At 37.9% G+C, this 20,908-nt stretch overlaps 1 protein-coding gene across 1 annotated transcript; it reads left to right on the top strand.

Annotated features, from left to right (window-relative positions):
- LOC109822736 (stem-specific protein TSJT1-like) lies at window positions 14,421–17,891 on the top strand. The gene is made up of 5 exons (XM_020388984.1): window positions 14,421–14,658; window positions 16,516–16,756; window positions 16,838–16,958; window positions 17,043–17,152; window positions 17,593–17,891. Exons 1-5 carry the CDS (start codon window positions 14,456–14,458, stop codon window positions 17,626–17,628), a joined length of 711 nt encoding a protein of 236 aa, XP_020244573.1. The 5' UTR covers window positions 14,421–14,455; the 3' UTR covers window positions 17,629–17,891.

Below are 20,908 nucleotides of genomic sequence, written 5' to 3'. Positions count from 1 at the left end.
CATGGGTCCCTCCTTTAGGAACTTGAAGTCTCGTTCAAGTTAGAAATTCAGCTGAGGAAACTCGCGAGCTCCTCCTTCCCTGTTGAACCACTTAGCCTTGCTCGTGGTCATCGTGGTCGTCTTCCGCTCCAGAATGCAATCTTCTTTCAGCGGCTCTTCTCTATCAAACCACAAGTCTTCAACATGCGGTAAGATCATATTGTCGTCACCTTCATCATCTAGCAATGGAGGCTCGAACAACTTTAAATACTCGGCATTAATCACCAAATATATGCCTAGGTAAGGTGGCAAATCCAGTCTGAAAGCGTTGTCACAAATCTGATCGAGAATCCGAAATGGACCATATCGTATAGGTTTTAACTTCTTCCCTTCTCCCTTTAGCCTCTCCTTACTCAATTTTAGCCATACCATGTCGCCTATGCGTTTTAACTTCTTCCCTTCTCCCTTTAGCCTCTCCTTACTCAATTTTAGCCATACCATGTCGCCTATGCCAAAATTACAAGGAATCCGATGTTGATCATGCTTCGCCTTGTACTTGGCTTGTGATTTCTTCAATTGAGCTTCAACCGTGGCATGAATGTGTGCAATCTTCTCCAGAAATCACCGAGCACGTTGCCTCTCACTCCCCTCCTTGCCATCAACTATGGCTTCACACGAAAATACAAGATCGAACGGACTTAGCGGTAAGAATCCATAACACGTCTCAAACGGTGACTTTCCCGAATATCCATGAATAGCCCGATTAAAAGCAAACTGTAGATATGGTAAACTCTCATCCCAAGTCTTGGGATGCCTGGAATTGTGTCCTCTCAACATGTGCACCATAGTCCGATTGACTACCTCCGTTTGTCCGTCAGTTTGTGGATGGAATGCCGTACTCTTCTTCAACCTAGTATCCATCAAGTTCCACAAAGAATCCCAAAAATACCCGAGAAACCGGCTATCTCGATCCGAAATAATCAAACTCGGTAACCCAAAGTGCTTCCACACATGCTCAAAGAACAATTGCGCTGCACCCGCTCCCGTCATAGTCTTCTTGCATGGAAACAAAAACACCATCTTACTGAATCAGTCCACCACAACGAACAAGTAATCATTCCCACGCTTGGTCGTTGGCAATCCTCCTAAGAAATCCATAGAAATACTCTCCCACAGTCTCGAAGGTACCGATAATGGTAAATACAATCCCCGTTTCCTGTTGGAAGGCTTCGATATGCAACATAGCTTATATCCCCCAACATACTTAGTGACATCCTCCAACATCTTCGGCCAAAAGACATGGCGTCGTATATTGAGAAGCGTCTTCTGAATGCCAAAATGACCTTGCACACGTGATGTATGTGCTTATCTAATCCACTGCAATCGGTCGCCATCCTCCGAAATGCAAAGCGATGTCCCACGATACAACAAACCATCCTCACCAATCGCATACTCCCCCTTTCGACCCGCTTTTGCTTGTTCGAACACACTGCTGAAGTCTCTGCTGGATGTGTACATCTACACATACTCTAAAGGAACCAAGTGCTAAATGCGCGTCGCCACCAAGAGAGCTCTCACGGGTGGGTGAGATAACATATCAGCTAACTTGTTCGTCATCCCCTTCTTGTACCTAATGATGATATTGAACGCCATCAAATAGGACATCCACTTCATGTGCCATGCCTGCTGCAGCTTCGTCTGGGCATGTAAGAACTCCAATGGTTTGTGGTCTGAGTGTACAACTACCTCCTTACCCAACAAGTACACTCTCCAATGCTTAATCGCCTGATAAAGTGCATAGAACTCCTTGTCATAGGTTGGGTAGTTCTGAATAGCACCCGTAAACATCTTTGAATGGTACTCCACCGGCTTCCCATCCTGAATCAACACAGTGCTTATAGCATAACTAGAAGCGTCGGTCTCTATCTTAAAGGTCCGTTATAGATTCGGCAACGCCAACACTGGTGCCTCCGAAATCTTCCTCTTTAGTAACTAAAAAGCCTCCTCATGCGTCTTTCCCCACTCGAATTGAACCTTGGCCTTCGTAAGGCCATGCAATGGTGTCGTATACGTTGAAAAATGCTAAATGAACTTGCGCAAATACTGGCAAGCTCCCATGAAGCTCCTCACCTCAGTCACTGTCCTAGGTGTCGGCCACTTCGTGATCACCGCCACCTTGCCTGGATCTATCTTCTGCTGGCCTTTCCCCACAATGAACCCGAGATACACCAACTCGTCCTTCCCAAATTCGTACTTCTTCCCATTGAGCTTCAGCTGTCCGTTCTGCAATACTTCAAACACCTTCTCAACATGAACGAGATGATCCTCCCAGGTCTTGCTGTACACCAAGATATCATCAAGGTAAACTATCACAAAATCCTTTATAAAAGGTCGCAACAAATCATTCATAAGTCTCATAAAGGTAGCCGGAGCGTTGCACAATCCAAACGGCATCACCAACCACTCGAACAGGCCCTGCTTGGTTTTGAACGCAGTCTTCCAAGTGTCATCCTCCTGAATCCTCATCTAATGGTAACCAGACTTCAAATCCAGCTTCGTGAAAAACCTTGCTCCCTCCAACTAGTCCATCAGATCGTCAATCCGAGGTAATGGGTAGCGATTCTTGATGGTTATCTTGTTGAGCGCCCGGTAATCCACACACATGCGCCGGCCTCCTTCCTTTTTGGGTACCAACAAAAATGGCGACCCGTAAGGCGAACAACTCGGCACAATCACTCCTGTCTCCAAAAGCTCTTGAACATGCCTCTTGATCTCCTCGGACTCCTCTATCGATGTGCGGTATATACCTATATTCGCCAAAGAACTCTCGCTAGTCAACATAATCTCATGCTCCACACCCCACCGTGGTGGCAATCCCGTGATCTCTGAAAATAAGTCCACGTACTTGGCCTTTAACCTGTCAAGATCTTCCTCCTGAAGCTTGCTCAAAGTGGTCAAGCACACCTTACTCAGCTTCTCCTCATAAGGCCTAATGAATAAGAGTATGAAATTCTTCCTAGTGTTCACCAGCCTCTTCGCCTGATTCACCGTCACCAAGCTGGTCTCCTGTGGAAGAGACGCCGAACGAAAAATGAACTGTCCGTCTTCCTTGGTGAACGTATACTTCTGAGCCCGCCTATCATAGATCGTAAATCTATCCCACAAATAAGGATTGCCCAGTATCACTTGGAAAACATCCAACGGAACGACATCGCATGTGACCTCATCGATATACGACTCGTGGAGTGCAAATCTGAAAGTATATTGGTTGATCACACTCAATCCCGCCTCCTTCTGAATCCACCCTAAAGGATAGGGTTTCGGATGTTTGATCGTCTTCAATCCCAGCTTTTAAACCAAGGCATCGGATATCAAATTCTTCTGGCTCCCTGGATCCACTATAGCATCAACCAAGTTGGTTTTGACCTGCAACTTCAAAACAAAGAGCTGCTCCCTCGGGTCTTCGTCCCCTGTTGTGACATGCTTCCCCGCCATAAGGTTGAGGCTGTTGTTGGGTTCTGTCATCCTGGGGACTTCCTTCGGACCCTGTGCTACCACGTATGCCTTCTTCTCCTCCTTCTTCTTCAATCCTTTTGGCTTCAGATGAGGATACTTCTCCCAGCAACGATCAGCTATGTGTCCTGTCTGTTTGCAGTGATTGCATGTCAACACTGCCTTCCCCGAATCACCCTTCTTCTTCTCTTCTCTAGACTGAGAGCCACTTGACTTGCTACCCGTCTATTTAGAATCTCCCTTCGTCTCGTTGCCCTTCTTTTGCTTTCCCTCAATGGCAATGGCCTTCACACTTGCTTCAGCAATGGACTCAATTGTGAATAACTTTATCTCCTTCCGGATGTAATCGTTCAGGCCTACCATGTACTTCATGAAGACGGAGTATTCGTCCGTCGCGACGTTTAGAACCATTACCTGCTGCTGGAACTCCGTTGTATACTATTAAACGGTCTGATTGAATCTTTAGCGTAAGCCATACCACTTGTACCAACGCTCTTCAAGGAACCTCACTGGATAGAATTGTTTTCTCAGTAGCTCCTTAAACTTGTTCCACAACACCGCCTTCTTTTCCTGCTTACAGTAGGATTTCCACCATGTCAACGCATGTCCCAAAAGCTTCAAAGTCGCGAACACAATCTTCTCCTTGGATGAATACCCATAGAGAGTGAAATACATCTCCATACGCTCAATCTAATTATCGAGCTTCTCCACATTGATACTCCCATCATAAATAGGAATCTCCACCTTGAAATTAATTTTAAAGTTTTGGTAGTAGTTTTTACCCCCTTGATGTGGAGCAGTCTTAACAAAATCGGCTTCCTCCTCAGAATTAGTTTTCTCGCCCTCTCCATCGGACTCTTTGAGTTTTTTCTTACCCTTTGACGAAGATTCTCCCTTTTTGTCCTTTTCATTGATGAGACCTACGAGCTGACTGAGTGTAGCACCGATCGTCTCGATCTGTTTCTCCATTGCATCAAGCATTGATGAATTATCCCCTTCAGTCATCCTCTCCTTCCTTAATTCCTTGACTCCTTCCAATAAAATAAGGATCTCACCAAGCTTTTTGTATTGCGATCGAGTAAGGATCATACACAAATTCCCCCTTCACAAGATTTGATTGCTCTGATACCAACTTGATACAAGTTACCGTGCGAGCACCTTTGATCGCGGAATTATCAAAGGTGGGTTGAGAAGAAAATAACAAGAACACAAGAACAATTCAGTGGTGGTGAAGGAAAACACATTCTCTAGATTATGAGAATAAAATAACTTACAATCTCTCACAATCTCACTAGAATTGAAGAACAATCTCTCTCAATTCTCCACATACAATCTAAACTCTATCGATTGTTTTAAAACCCTAAAACAATCCCTTTTATATGTGGAACAACATGGATGACAAAGTCGTAAATAATCAAGCCCAATTCCCAAAGAAATTCGTGCAGACAGAAACCCAAACGAACCAGGAAACCATCGATGAGTCGACTCACGTGTTTGTATGAGTCGACCCATGTCATATGGGTCGACTCATGACAGTCATGAGTCGACTGGTCAGAAACTATGTCAATACCTGCTGGGCTTCGTGAGTCGACTCATGACAGTCATGAGTCGACTCATGACACATGGGTCGACTCATACAGTGATGAGTCGACTGGTCAGAGACCTTTACTAAAACGGCTGAGTTTTATGAGTCGACTTATGACAGACATAAGTCGATTGAACCTGATGAGTCGACTCATGACTGGTATGAGTCGACTCACGGGCTGAAAACTGAATGCTTCGATTCTCTGATTCGCCGTCTCAGTCCACGCTTCAACCTGCGTTCCACTGTGCTGTTTTACACTTCTATTCTCAAGCTATCATGAGAATCATCTATCCTCAAGCTCCCATGAGGATCGCGTTCCGAAGAGAAGATACACACGTATCACATGATTCTTAATTTGTTTTGGTAACAGGATTCTTAATCTGTTTTGGTAACATGTTATTAGGATTCCTAATTTGTTTTATTTTTTGATTTTAGAATTCCTAATCTGTTTTGATTTTAGGTTTTCTATATATATGGAACGCCTTAAAAGAGATTAGACATCAGAAAAAGAGAGTTTTGAGAGAATTCTTCAGAGATCTCAGAGAGATTAGATCCTATTTGTAGACATTGTAATCTTCTTCAATATTAATCAAAGAATTGTGTGGTGTGGCTCCCGAGAAGGCAGGCACGATTGCTGAACCTCGTTAAATCTGTTGTGTTCTTTCTTGTTTACTTTTCTGCAAGTTTTTATTTTTTATTTGCTGTGATTTTTCTACTTTCCTATTCTCAAACACAAGATCTGGAAGGACAAGTGTTCGATTTGATTGTTTTAAATCCCTAACAATTCATTTGTAAGAGTTTAAATTTAGGAGTATTTTTGTGAGACGCTTCAAATTCCGGAGTGTTTTGTTGGGTAAAATAAGTTACAAGGAGGTCATGTGCGAAATTTGGGGGGGTTTTCTGAAATTAAGCCCAAAAACTTTTCAGCATCAAAACAACGGGCCAACACAACATCCTAACATAAGCATTGGAATATAAAGGTGTCATTGTGTAGTGTTTGTGACAATGATACTCTACGTAAATAAATTAAAATGAAAAAAAAAATGTGGTACTTAACCTATCTAAATAACATTATATAACCAAGATTCGATTCCATTGCATTCCAAAGAACAATTTTTCAAAACCGACTGAAATTTTTTTTTTTTTTTCAAAACCGACTGTTTTTTTTTTATTTATCAAAATCGACCCGGTTTTGTGATTAGCAGGCTAATCACTATCCTAAATAGTCGGGGTTGGCAACCCCGACTATTTAGGATAGTGATTAACCTGCTAATCACCCTTTAATTAGGGTTTAACACCCTCCTAAATAGTCGGGGTTGCCAACCCCGACTATTTAGGATAGTGATTAGCAGCCTAATCACAAAACCGGGTCGATTTTGATAAATAAAAAAAAAACAGTCGGTTTTGAAAAAAAAAAAAAAAATCAGTCCGTTTTGAAAAATTGTTCCATTCCAAATTCATAGGTGAAAGCCAGCTGGAGCTGGCGTGTTTGAGTTCTCAACTTTTTGCTGTGAAACATTCTCCCACCCGATACCGAAAAGCCAAATACTACAAAATATTTGTCTAGCTAAAATAAACCATTGAATCGAATATAACTGAATAATTAAATGAATAATTAATAAATTGTTTGTTAATATCTAAGTTCATGTCCATCCTTGTTCGTGAGTCCTAAACAAGGTAATACATGTTGATTTAAAATTTTAAAAAGATTTCGGGTGGTAAAACTTGTAACTATGCAAAATTTGGAGTCATATGAAAAACAAATTAATAAAGAAATAATTAGCATTTAACTTATTAAAAAGTAGTGGGAGATCATCACTTGCTCTAGATTCCTTTGATTCACTTGCATCTTTGTTATATAGTGTTGTACAATAATGCAAGATTCTCCACCAACTTCAGAATTTTATGATTTGGTGGCTGGTCCCTTAATGTGAAAGTTGGGAGCTTTAGTCTTTAGAATCGTTCAATTTGGCTTAATAATTTAAGATTACTAATTAAAGAGACATGGTGCTAATGATATATTAAATTAATAATTAAAGAGATATAGTACTAATAGACTCAGTGCTTTAAGATGAAGTTTTGTGGTTGAGTGCTGCTTAAAGATACCTTTGGACAATGACGTCTCCATTGATGTAGTGCACTAACTTGAATGCTTATCCAAAAAGTCTTAACCTCATTAGTCTCCTTGTCAGTTGTTGATATGCAACCAAACTCACGTTTTGTTTTCAACTTTGGAATTTTCATTCAAATTAAAGAAAAAAAAATGTTAAAAAATAGAACACGTATCCTTTAACTTTTGATCCAAATTTAACTTTTGATCCAAACTCATCTAATTATTTATTAATCTTACTTTATGTGCGCCTAAACTCATAGGCAACCCTCAGTTGTGCCAGGTACAACTTCGAGTTCCCGTAGAATCTTCAAACTTACCTCTTGGTAGATTTTCTTATTTTATCTTTATAAAAATTCTAGAGGGACTTTAATCCTGTCATTCATAACACTAGTGTGAACACCGTGCAAAGCACGACATATCTTTTTCCCCGCTACAGTAATCCCGGTTTTAAATACTATAATTTTTTTTTAATTTTTTTGAATTGCTACAATATTCGCTCTGCTGTAGCGTTTTTTGAATTGCTACAGTATCCCGCTCTACTATAGTGTTCTTTAAAAACACCTTGCTCCCATACGCCACAGTAATTTTTCAAAAAAATGCTACAATATCTCGTTTCTTGAATGCTACAGTAATACTGCTACAGTGAATAATATTGTAGCATTTACTGTAGCATAAATAGTGAATCTTGGGTTCTCTCATTTGTATAAAGGAATAGATAACATATTAACATGTGCATTCCCCCCTACTTTCCATCTCTAATAATTGAATATAGCTAGGCACTGTTTATATACTACATTAGTAAAAATAAATAAAGAAAATAGTTAATTACAGATAGAACATATGTATTATAATGTTGTGTCATTAATTATCCTTTAAGTTTGATATTGACAGATAAAACCCTTAAAACTGAACATCACTAGAGCTATGTGACACATAGACCCTGTACGATAGCACTCCGTCCCTCGCTTCCTCATCATCTGCTTCATCACCACCACAAACTTCGCCAGAAAGAAAACACCATCCAACAAGGAGGAGACATGGACACCATGTACGATTGCACTCTGCCCCTCACTTCCTCAGTTCTTCATCATTTGCTTTGTTGCCGCCGCAAAACTCACCAGAAACAAAAACACCGTTAAATAGAACAATATCGTTTAGTTCAATTCTAGGGGTCTATCTGTCAATATCAAACTTATGACAACAGTATTTTACCCAGGATAAACAATTTGGAGGAGAATAAAATTATTCTATTAATTTTTTTCTTTCTTCTTTACTTGACCACTTTCAACTTACAAACCACACATATATATACTACTACAATGACTCATAGATTTCCTAACAAAGACTTAAATTTCCCAACAACATTCATGCATCTACATATTCATGTATTTGACTTCTCAAACAACTAAATGATCTTCTCAATTCCCAAGGTAATTCAATCAAGTTTATTTTTAACATTCTCCCTTAAACTTGATCCTTCAATCATGTCAAGCTTATCTCGCAATAAAGTAAACACATCATGCTTCAATGACTTAGTAAATATGTCAGCCACCTGATCTTGCGATTTCACGAACTCAAGCTCAACTTCCTTGTTCTTTACTAGATCGTGGATAAAATGATATCGAGTATCAATGTGTTTGCTCCTTTCATGAAACACTGGATTTTTTGAAAGTGCAATAGACAACTTGTCGTCAACACAAAATTTGGTCGGTTCTCCTTGTCCGAACTGAAGATCTTTGAGCAAGTTTCTCAACCAAAGTGCATGAGTGACACCCGATGATGCAACAACATATTCAGCTTCACAAGTTGAAAGAGTGACTATCGGTTGCTTCTTTGAAGACCAAGTAAAGGCAGTATCGCCGATAAAGAAAGTGTAACCAGTTGTACTCTTTCGATCATCAACATCTCCAACCCAATCGCTATCCGTGTACGCAACAAGTTCAAAGTTGTTAGAAATTGAATAAAACAAGCCGAGATCTATTGTACCTTTGATGTACCGGAGAATCCCCTTTACTGCCAACAAGGTGAAGATTTCAGATCTTCCATGTATCTGCTCACGAGCCCAACACCATAGAGAATATCGGGCCTTGTGCAAGTTAGGTAGTGAAGACTACCAACCAAACTTTTAAAATAAGTTGCATCAACTTTGCTTCCACTATCTTTCTTGAACAACTTGACTCCACATTCAACAGGAGCACTCGCATGATTATTTTCCTTCATATCAAGCTTATCAAGATTTGTCTTTGCATATCCCTCCCGAGAGATAAAATTTTCATCCTAGCTTTGCTTCACCTCGATGCCAAGATAATAAGACATGAGTCTGACGCCTGTCATCTCGAACTCACGAACCATGGAGCTTTTGAACTCCTCGAACATGTGTGGATTATTTCCTGTAATATTAAACCATCCACATACAAGCATAGAATAAGAATATCTCCAGCTTTATTTACCTTAGTATATAAGGCATGCTCATAAGGACATTTAGAAAAATTATGAGCGTGAAAGTATTCATCAATTCTGCTCTTCCAACCTCTTGGTGCTTGTTTCAAGCCATAAAGAGCTTTATTCAACTTCAACACCTTGAAAGTATTCATCAATTCTGCTCTTCCAACCTCTTGGTGCTTGTTTCAAGCCATAAAGAGTTTTATTCAACTTCAACACCTTTAATTCTTCTCCTTTCTTGAAATAACCAAGAGATTGTTCTACATAGACCTCCTCTTCAAGAACGCTATTAAAAAATGTTGACTTCACATCAAGTTGATAGATTGACTATTTTTTCTAAGCTGGTAAGGCAATAATCAGCCTTATAGTTTCAAGACGAGCTACTGGAGAGAATACCTCGTCACAGTCAATTCCAGTTTTCTGCTTGTAGCCTTTAGCAACTAACCTCGCCTTCTGCCTCTTAATTTCTCCTTTTGTATTCTTCTTCTCTTTGAACACCCATTTGACTTTAATTGCTTTCTTGCCTTCTAAAAGTGTTGCAAGCTCTCAGGTATCATTCTTCTCAATAGCCTTGATCTCTTCATCCATGGATGAACTCCACTTTGGATCTTGAACCACCTCTTCAAAGTCTAAAGGCTCACAACCAACAAATAAGTAAAATAATATTAAATCATCTTGATTTTTAGTTACCTCATACACCTCCCTCAAACTCCTAAAATTTTAAGGTTGTAGGCTCGATGATGATGAGAATGATGCTGAAGAAGTCATTGACTGGGGTGATTGAGGTGTGGTTGGTGATGATGTTGTCGGTGGTGATAGAGTGGGTGTCGATGGAGTATGTGTTGGAGCATCTTTTCCGATCGGGAAAATTTGCAAAATAGACCGTTTTTATAAAGTAATTAGCGAAATAGACCGTTTTTTAAAGTAATTAGCAAAATAGACCGTTTTTTGGCAAAAGAGGTTGATTTTGAAAAAGGGTTCAGAAAAAATACGGGACTACTAGTCCCGTATGTTTAAAGTTAACTAATCTCATGATTAGTCCACTCAGAAAATATACATGACTACTAGTCCCGTATATTTTCTGTTTACTTAACAAAACGAACGAGACTAGTAGTCCCGTACGTTTTGCAGAGTAGCCAAATCCACTGCTAGGCTAGACAAGGGCTTCAGTTTTAATTGGGAACAAACTAACATCAGTACCTATACTCTTCCTTCTCATTTATGAGTTAAATAGTGCTGATACAGGATGAAATACTTCTCGTGTATGCTAGCAGGCGCTGACAATTGCATATGCCAAAGACTACTCTGTTATTGTCATTTGCCTGAATTAGGTCCAGAAGAAGCTGAATTCTAGTTGTCAAACAGGCATTCTGTCTCTGATTGTAAATTTTTAGCAAATATTTTAAGTTGGAGGTTATCTTTGACGTAATATTGGAAATTTTTCTTATGAGCATGTCAACTGAGGTTTGATCTTTAACGCGACATTGACGGGGCAAGCCAAAGCTTGTGACCATCTATGAAGCAGACGATTCAACTTCTAACTTATCTATTAAGTCTAAACCTAATTTAAACAGCTTCAGAATCTTACATCAAACTAGTAGTGGATTTGGCTTGCCCCGTACGTTTTGTTAACTAAACAGAAAATATACGGGACTAGTAGTCCCGTATATTTTCTGAGTAGACTAATCATGAGATTAGTTAACTTTAAACATACGGGACTAGTAGTCCCGTATGTTTTCTGAACTCTTTTTCAAAATCGACCTCTTTTGCCAAAAAACGGTCTATTTTGCTAATTACTTTAAAAAACGGTCTATTTCGCTAATTACTTTATAAAAACGGTCTATTTTGCAAATTTTCCCTTTCCGATCTCAGTTTCTTCATTAATGAAAGTAATCGGGCTACTACAAATTTCTCCCTTGCTCTAGTCTCATGATTTCTCTTCATCGAATTGAACATCTCAGCTAGTAATGAACTTCTTACTGCATGGGTCATACATCTTGTAACCCTTGGTTCTTGAATCATAGTTGATGAATACATATGGAATACTCCTCTCATTGAGCTTATTCCTCTTCTGCTCTGGAATATGAGGATAGCCAATACTGCCGAACACCTTGAAGTGGCTCACATTTCGTTTGTAACCGGTCCAGGTTTCTTGTGGAGTAATATTTTTGAGAATTTGAGTTGGACACTGGTTGATGATATACACAGCGTAAGAAACAGCTTCAGTCCAAAAGGTTTTAGGACCTTTCTTACTACTCAACATGCTTCTTACCATATTCAAAATAGTGCGATTCTTCCTCTCAACAATGCCGTTTTGTTGTGGAGTGTAAGGAGTAGTCAGAAAATGTCGAACTCAATGTTCTTCACAATATGCTTCAAACTCATTTGAAGTGAATTCTCCACCTTGATCAAATCTAATAGCTTTAAGATAAAAGTCACTTTTTTCACATTAGCTTTGAACTTCTTAAACATAGAAAACACTTCAGATTTGTTCTTCAAGAAGTAAACCCAAGTCTTTCGAGAAAAATCATCGGTGAAGGTAAGAAAATACCTATTCTCACCGATTGAGGTCGGAGTGATTGGCCTACACACATCAGTATGTACAAGTTGTAATGGCTTCGACGCATGAAATGAAACCTCCTTTGGAAAAGTAGCTCGATGGAAAAGTAGCTCGATGATGCTAACCATCCTTCACAGAGTTGCTCGAGATGATCAATTATCGGCAACCCTTTCACCATGCTTCTATCTGCCAATGTCTTTAGACTACCAAAATTGAGATGCCCAAATCTCAAGTGCCATAGCCAAGCAAGATCGTTGGTACAAGCCTTCAAACATTTCACATATCCACCTTGAAGGTTTAGCATAAACATTCGATTCTTCGACATTTGTACTTTTGCAATCAATCTACCTTTTTTGATCACGAAGAAAAAAAATACGATCTTTTGTATGAAAATCATAGCCCTTTTCTAAGAGCTGTCCCAAACTCAATATATTGTTTTTCATATTATGCACATAATAAACATCAGTGATAAATTTTTCTTCTCCATTTTTGAGGTGAATAAGAATTTTACCTCGGCCTTTTACTGAAATCTTTGAGAAATCTCCAAAAGTGACATTGTCATTCACAGATTCATCCATATTGACGAACATACTTCTCTTGCCACACATATAGTTGCTGGCACCAATATCAAGATACCAAACATCCTCCTTATCACCATCTCCTCCGAATGCTAATAGAAGAATATTATCATCATCTCATTTTTTAACATAATTCACCTTCTCTTCAACTTGATTGTAATAACAATCAGAAGAATATTGATCATACTTCTTGCATTTAAAATATTGAACTTGTGGCTTCCATCGGTCTCCATTAGATCTACCATGTCCATGGCTTCTAAAAGATCTTTAATTTTGATCTCTTTCTTCAAAGTTGTTGTGAGTTCATCTGCCATAGAAACTGCGTCCTCGGCCTCAAAATCTTTGACGACCACGATCGTCGTTACTTTGAATCTTCTTGGCCATCCTTCAAAGAAAGCTTAGTTTGAAGAGCCTTCTCCACTGGCTCATTTTTCTTGCTACATCTTTTCTCGTGGGTATTTAAGGAACCCAAGAGTTCATCAATCGTCATCTTCTCCAAGTCTTTTGACTCTTCGATGGCACAACCAATATTGTCAAATTTCTGAGGAAGTGATCGGAGAATTTTCTCCACCACATGAACATCTTTGATCTTCTCACCATTTCTCTGAAGTTGATTCACTACGGCCAAGACTCTAGTAAAATAGTTAGAAACTAGTTCACTTTCCTCCATCTCTAAATCTTCGAACTCCTTTCGAAGTATTTAGATTCACACCTTCTTCACCTTCTCTACTCCCTTATAGGAGTTTTGAAGTATCTCTCAAGCCTCTTTTGATATCGCCGCATCAGAGATCTTCTCAAATGTCGATTCATCAATTCCTTGGTAAATAAAGTAGAGGGCTCTACTATCTTTCTTACCGGGCTCTCTAAACAAGTCTCTTTGTGCTGCTGATAGCGCATGTTCATCTTCAGGCTTTTCAAAAACTTTCACTACAACATCCTAACAGTCTATTGATCCTAATAGAGCCTTCATTTGAATGCACCGGTTTTCATAATTTTTCTTGGTGAGTTTAGGAGCAACAAACGGGATCATTCCATTGGAACTCATCTCAGCTCTGGTACCAATTTGATAATAGTATTTTGCCCAGGATAAACAATTTAGAGGAGGATAAAATTAATCTATTACTATTTTCAGAAGATAAAATTATTCTATTAATTTTTTTCTTTCTTCTTTTCTTGATCATTTTCAACTTACAAACTATATATATATATAATAATATATATTATATATAAATATATATATATAATATATATATATAATAATATATAGAAAAACTTATGTCAACTTAAGTGGACGTCCACTAAGTTTCTTAGTCATTGATGATCACTTGATTAAGATACATCGTAGATAATCCGCTCCGTTGAACTTGATCTACATATTCTAAATTTTTATATTTTCATCAATTGGTAATTTAATCAAGTTTATTTTCAACAACTTAAAGGATTTTAAGTGACACAACACAACAGTGCATCAATGCTACGAGCAATTAACCTTAAAAATAGAAAAAATGTACCATAACTTTTTTTCAAAAAAAAAAGGTAAAAATAAAATAAAATGAAAGACGGGTTCGTAAAGGACAACAATACCCATGACTCAGAGTCTATATAAGAAAACAACCCCTCCTCCATTAGTTCTTCTATCATATCCTCTGCTTGTTATTTTCATTTACAGAGAAAGCGAGGTGAAGATGTTGGGTGTGTTCAGTGGAGAGATGGTGGAGGCACCGCCGGAGTTGGTGGCTGCAGGGAGCAGAACTCCGTCGCCTAAAACAAGGGCGTCAGAGCTCGTTAACCGGTTCCAGCGTAACTATGAGCCTGCAGTGTGCCTGCAGATCGGCTCCTTTGCTCACCTTGCCTACTCTCATGCCAATCAGTCCCCCTTTTGTCCCAGGTTTAGTTTGCAAGTTAAAAAAAATATTATTTATTTATTTTTTCCTTCAGTTTACTATAAGGACATGAATCTTACTATAATAAGGATATTATGTTATCCTTATGTACGACTTCATTACTTCATTAAAGTCTTTTTATGCTCTTGGCGTAAGAAAAATAAAACTTTTGTTACAAAGTTTTGCCATAAAATTTATGTAAGATTTCTTTAATTTTGTTTTTAATGAAGACAACTCTGGCCCTTAGAAGAAAAAAATTCCTCTTTATTTTTCCATGCCGTAGGCAAAAACTACTTACCGATTGTTTCTTTTACAAACTCATTTTCAAAATTCACCTAGCTAGAAGTTTCTGTTCTTGGGAAGTCCTTTCACTAATTATTCAAGGAAAAACAAAGAAACAGAAAGAAAAATACCATATGATCTTTATAAGCTTTTACGTTTTTGGAAAGGCTAACTCCGCAAAAATAGAATGAAAATAGTTAATAAACTCAACTAATATTTCAATACTAACTAATGATGATAAATGAAAAATAGAAAAGCAAACCTTTTTTTTTCTTTGGAAATCTAAGGTAGCAGCTTTCAGGAGGAAACAAAACATATATAGAGGGCGCTTGGGGGAGCTTATTTTTAGAAGTTTTGAAGTTATATTAGGCTATTAGGTTTTTATGGCTTTTGATTTGTATGATAACTTTTTTATAAAAATTATATAATAAGAAAAGTCAATTTGCTTGGTCAAACCTAGCTTATTTAGGTGATGTTATAAGCTAGTTTTTCGTAAGTTGGGAAATCCTAATGTTTTAAGTTTGAATTAAAAACTAGCTAATTTGGGATGTAAATAAGCTGAGAGAGTATGTTGCCCTTCTCATTGGACAGAGGCACTCATTTCTGTTTCTTGTTTTATCTACTTGAATCCGCTCTGTTAGAGATTCAGCCTTATGAAATTATTCGTGTTTCGTAGCTTTTAGCCAGTGAAGTTCACGTACATAATTGTTGCTCATGCATCACAAACCATTGGTATCTCATTTACTTCCTTAATTTTTGTCGACAATCACCATCAATCTCTCTCGGTTGTTTCATCAATTGGTCTTCCTGATAATTACACATATTTTCTCTCATCCACACTTTTATCAAAAGCTCCATCATTTCTTGTGTTTCAGACATCAAGCCACATAAACATGACACATATTAGTAGGGGTGCCAAACTGTATCCGTATCCGAGGAAATATCCGTAACCGTATCCGTTAGGATACGAATATGGTTACTCAAATCTATTACCGATAGGATATGGTTGCGGATATGGTTTTGTAGTGAAATATCCGTATCCGTATCCGAAAAAATCCGAATACATATTGGTAATACTCTTACGATAGTTTTGATTCTTAGATTATGGATTTGTGGTTAATTTTGATGATCAAGATGTCTAATCTTAGCTTTTCAATCATAATGAACATATTAACGAACTCTTTTTGTATCACATGACTATATTTTTCTGAATACTATCTAGTTTTCTCATATCCTTTATGTATCCGCATGCATATACATTTATATATCCGCATCTATATCTGTAACCGTATCCGATTTTGACGGATATGGATATGAATTTTTCTTACCAACGTATATCCGTATCCGTATCTGAGATGGGTAAGCGGATATGGATATGGTAAGTGCCATATCCGAGCCGTATCCGCTCCGTTAACACCCCTGGGTAAGCGGATATGGATATGGTAAGTGCCATATCCGAGCCGTATCCGCTCCGTTAACACCCCTACATATTAGTGTTTTAATGCTTCAGTTATGCAATTATTCGTGAGTTTCTTTTCAATAGCTCAACTCCATCGGTCACATGGTTAACATTTCTGCAGATCGTTTGCAACCAAGGATGACATATTCTGCATATTCGAAGGGGTGCTCGATAACCTTGGCCATCTTAGGCAACACTATGGCTTATCCAAGGGAGCAAATGAGGTAATGCTGATAATAGAGGCTTATAAGACACTACGAGATAGAGCTCCACATCCGGCCAACTTCATGCTTGGCCAACTTGATGGCAATTTCTCTTTTGTGATCTTCGACAAAGCCACTTCAACTTTATTCGTATCTTCTGTGAGTATTGCCTATATATAGTGTTTGGGACGTATTTTCAATATTATATACATAACACGATTAATTATCGTACTGTAACAGGATCAAAATGGCAAGGTTCCTTTGTATTGGGGAATAACTGCAGATGGATGCATAGCCTTCTGCAATGATGTTGATCTGCTTAAAGGCTCATGTGGCAAATCACTCGCACCATTTCCTCAAGGTAACTGAAACTTGCAATTTGGACTCTTTAAGTATTTATGTAAGGTTTTTCTCTCATCATAATGGCCACATTTCTACATTGTAGGGTGTTTTTATTCAAATAATCTTGGAGGGTTGAAAAGTTATGAGAAGCCAAAGAATAAAGTGACGGCGGTCTTAGCATCTGATGAAGAGCTGTGTGGTGCCACTTTCCAGGTAATACTATATCTTTAGACACTTCAAATTTCTATCACAAGTTCTAGGAATCTAGCAAAAGCTATCAATTCTCAATCGCCTTGAAAAATTAATGAAAATTTGTGGGTATACAAGTTCATGTGATCATGCCATAGCCTATCAAGCATTAGTACATGAAAAATGCTGAAATGTTGGATTAAATTTCATATTGAAAGTATCAAGTATGCTAACTAGTCTAAGTAGAAAACTGAGAGAATGACAAAATTCCTGTAAAGCAGGAAACCCAAACCCGTCATCTGATCATTTACTTCTACTCTGATATCAGATAAATTATCTGCCTTTGTGGGAAGTTTTAAATTGTGTGCGAAATTAATATACAGTATTAAGTTTGGATACAGCTATGTATTTGCTTTATTTTTAATCTTTCTTGAAGTGTACTAAATTTACGTCGGTATGTTCAGGTGGAAGAAAATGCAGTTGCTATGGATACATATTAAAAGCTTAATTGTATCTTTAATGTCCAGACACACTACTCCAGAGTCATTATGTAAATTATAGGGATACACAGGGTGCTGGCTGAGCTTGATGCATCTATGAAAATAGGTTGGAGCATAAATGTATAATCAAATAAGTATAGATATGTAGGCTTTCTTGATTTATTGTTTTATGTAATGTAAAGTTTGTCTAACAGCAATCAATGCATAAAGCAGAACGATGTAGCTTCTAGTCAAACAAATAAAGTTGTGTGTGTGTACGCGTGTGTGCGAGCGCTTCCTAGCATACCTATTAGACTATTTGATGAGCATAATCTCTGATTCTATTATATCATATTTAAGGGCAGAATGAAAAAGGAGAAAAGAAATAAAGAAATAGGAGAAAACTTCAAATGACCATAGAATTTAACTATTGAGAACCTTGAAAGAATTGGTCGAGTGTCTTCTTCCTTGTGATGAGGATAAACAAGTCAAATCAGGCCATCAATATATTAGAGTTCTGGCTCCCTTTTCTCCTTTTTTTTTTTATTTAAATAAAGCTTCTTTGGGAAGAATTTAGAAAGAATTTGAAGTATCATGTACTGGCACAAAAATATATAACGCTCATCTACAAATTGACTACGGATGAAGATTAGCATTTGCAGTGCTTGGTCCAGAACTCTAATTTTATCCTTACGAAGTGTAATGTGAAAATAAGAAATGATTTCTCTCCCGGATACTCTCGTTCAATCTGAACATCCCCTCTAGAACTAATAAATCTCAGCGTCAAACATCATTTTCAATAGATAAGCCCTTCATGGCTTATCTAGTAATGGAGTTTGTCTTGGCCTCAAGTAGAAACTCTCTTGGTTCACAAGCAGACCACAAACAAACAAATGATTCTTATTATTCAAAATTAAGCTTTCTGAGGAATCTATACTGCTATATTAAAAATCAACATAAGTTGTTACAGTGGAAATTTTCTTTAGATCTTTTTGGTCCTTATTCTCCCACTTTCCCTATAACACTCCCTCATCATTTTGTCCTTATCCTCCTACTCTCCCTCTCACTCTCTCCTCTGTCTAAAATCATTTACACATATCCTTTATAGAAAAATAAAATTTAATAAAATATTATTTAATTTATTAAACATACAAAACTAGAAGTTGTAAATATAAAATATCTATACAATTATATTAGAAGCCAACATTCAAATCTTTTTTATCGTTATTCTTCCATTTTCCCTGTAACTCTTTCTCAACAGATTTGTCCTTCCTCCCACTACCTCTCAGTCTTCCTCCTCTCTCAAAAAATCATTTTACACATATCCTTTATGAAAATAAAATTAAAAATATAAAATTAATAAATATTTATTAATTAATTAGACCTACAAATTAAAAGTGTAATATAAAACATATAAAAATGTGTTCTATTGAAAAATATTTAAAAATTAACTTCTAATATGACATTTTCCTTCTAATATCATAGTTCTTGTAAATTATTCTCCTTCATCAATCTTCTTCCTTCTATATAGTATAAATAGACAATTTTCATGTGGATAAAATTTCCAACACCAAATTTATTTAAGCAATTGAATAACTTCTACTTTTTTAAGGATACAAATCTAATATTAGATTTTCCTGCTAATATCATAGTTCTTGTAAATAATTCTCCTTCATCAATCTTCTTCCTTCTATATAGTATAAATAGACAGTTTTCATGCGGATAAATATTACAACACCAAATTTTATTTAAGCAATTGAATAACTTCTACTCTTTTAAGTATCCAAGTCAAAAACTATAAAATCACAACTACAAGAGAAATTTGCTAATTTTTTTATTTAAAATAAAAGGAGTGTTATTCTTTTCTCTCTTTACAGAAGTTAATTGCACACATGCACGTTTTGCTAATGTACATTTTCAAAGTTATTCTTTTCTCTCTTTAATAAGCATATGCACATTTTCAAAGTTATTATATTTAAAATTTCTAGCTAAATGATAAGCTTGGTATGACGAAGATAATAGAAAACATAATGGATTTGTATTTCAATTGATAAAGTCACAACATCGAAAATTGAAGAGAAATACAAGATAAAAATAAATTGCATGTGCAAACCTGCTAGTGATAATAATGAAAATTATCCCTACTTTTACAAATAATAATAATAATAATAAGTATGAGACACTAAAAAGTCATCATTACTTCTCGGAGACAACCGAACCTTCACAGAGGAGTCAATGATCGTCGGTCTACTCTTAAATAAGACGATTCAAGAGTACAAGGAGCTGCACAATCTGATGTATGGTCCACTGTAATCTGTAAAGATGGGACCATGAGATGCAGCCACCAACGTTGAAATAGTAAGCCGATTGTCACTAATATTAACATTTTAAGATATATACAGACCGTAGAATTTGTGGGATATCAGCAATTTCCATTATCAATGATCAGTTTCAAATGTTCTTTTGTTCTCGGGGTGTACTTCCAGTACAATTAATGCTAGATGTAACGGCGTTGGTTCAAGTATGTCATTTTGTTGCCAATAAATTCTATATCGTTATGAGTCATTGATCACGGTTGCGTAGTTTTTAGGAATTATTCTAGAATCCTTATCGAACATAACTGAGCTCAATGGAATCCTTCAACCGCGATATTGAACAACTGCTCACGTGACAAATTGCTACAATCAGGTTGAACATCGAAACACTCGTGACTCGTGAGATGCTTTCGCGATTATTTCATTAGATTTAAGTTTTTGGGTAGGCAAACTAGAGCCTCAGTCAATATAGTTTCCAACAAACGGACTAGCTAGAAAAAAATCGGGCTCACCATCTATCGCGGCCGCTCTGTCAGTCATTTCGTCGAACAGAATGCAGGCGTCCTAATCGTCCCCTTCCTCGATCCTCCTCCTCTCCTTCTTCTTCTTCTTCATCTTGACCCTCGCCTTCATCCCCGGCTTCAAGTGCTCCCTCTGGAACCCAACCATGGCCCTCAGAACCCGGAGCAGCGCCTCCTCAACCTCGGCCCCGACCCTCTCGTCCCTCTCCAGGACCCTCAGCGCCCTTGCCACCACCTCCATCATGCTGACGCACCCTTCAAACGGCTCCTTCCTCACCACGAGCTCTCTCTCGTAGCTGATCGGGCCCTCCACCCCCTCCTCACACTCCAGAACCACGTGGGTCGCAGATATGGACCTCAAGAAGGGCATGCTGGCGGTCACCATCTCCCTCGCCTGCCTCCACGTGCCGTCGAAGGCGATTAAAGTGGGGCCTGTGTGGGCACAGCAGGAGAGGGGGAGGGGGC

Source organism: Asparagus officinalis, chromosome 8 (assembly GCF_001876935.1).
Source record: "Asparagus officinalis chromosome 8, Aspof.V1, whole genome shotgun sequence".
Classification (NCBI taxonomy): domain Eukaryota; kingdom Viridiplantae; phylum Streptophyta; class Magnoliopsida; order Asparagales; family Asparagaceae; genus Asparagus; species Asparagus officinalis.
The sequence above is the reverse complement of the archived record's forward strand: the minus strand, read 5'-3'. Positions and strand labels throughout refer to the sequence as shown.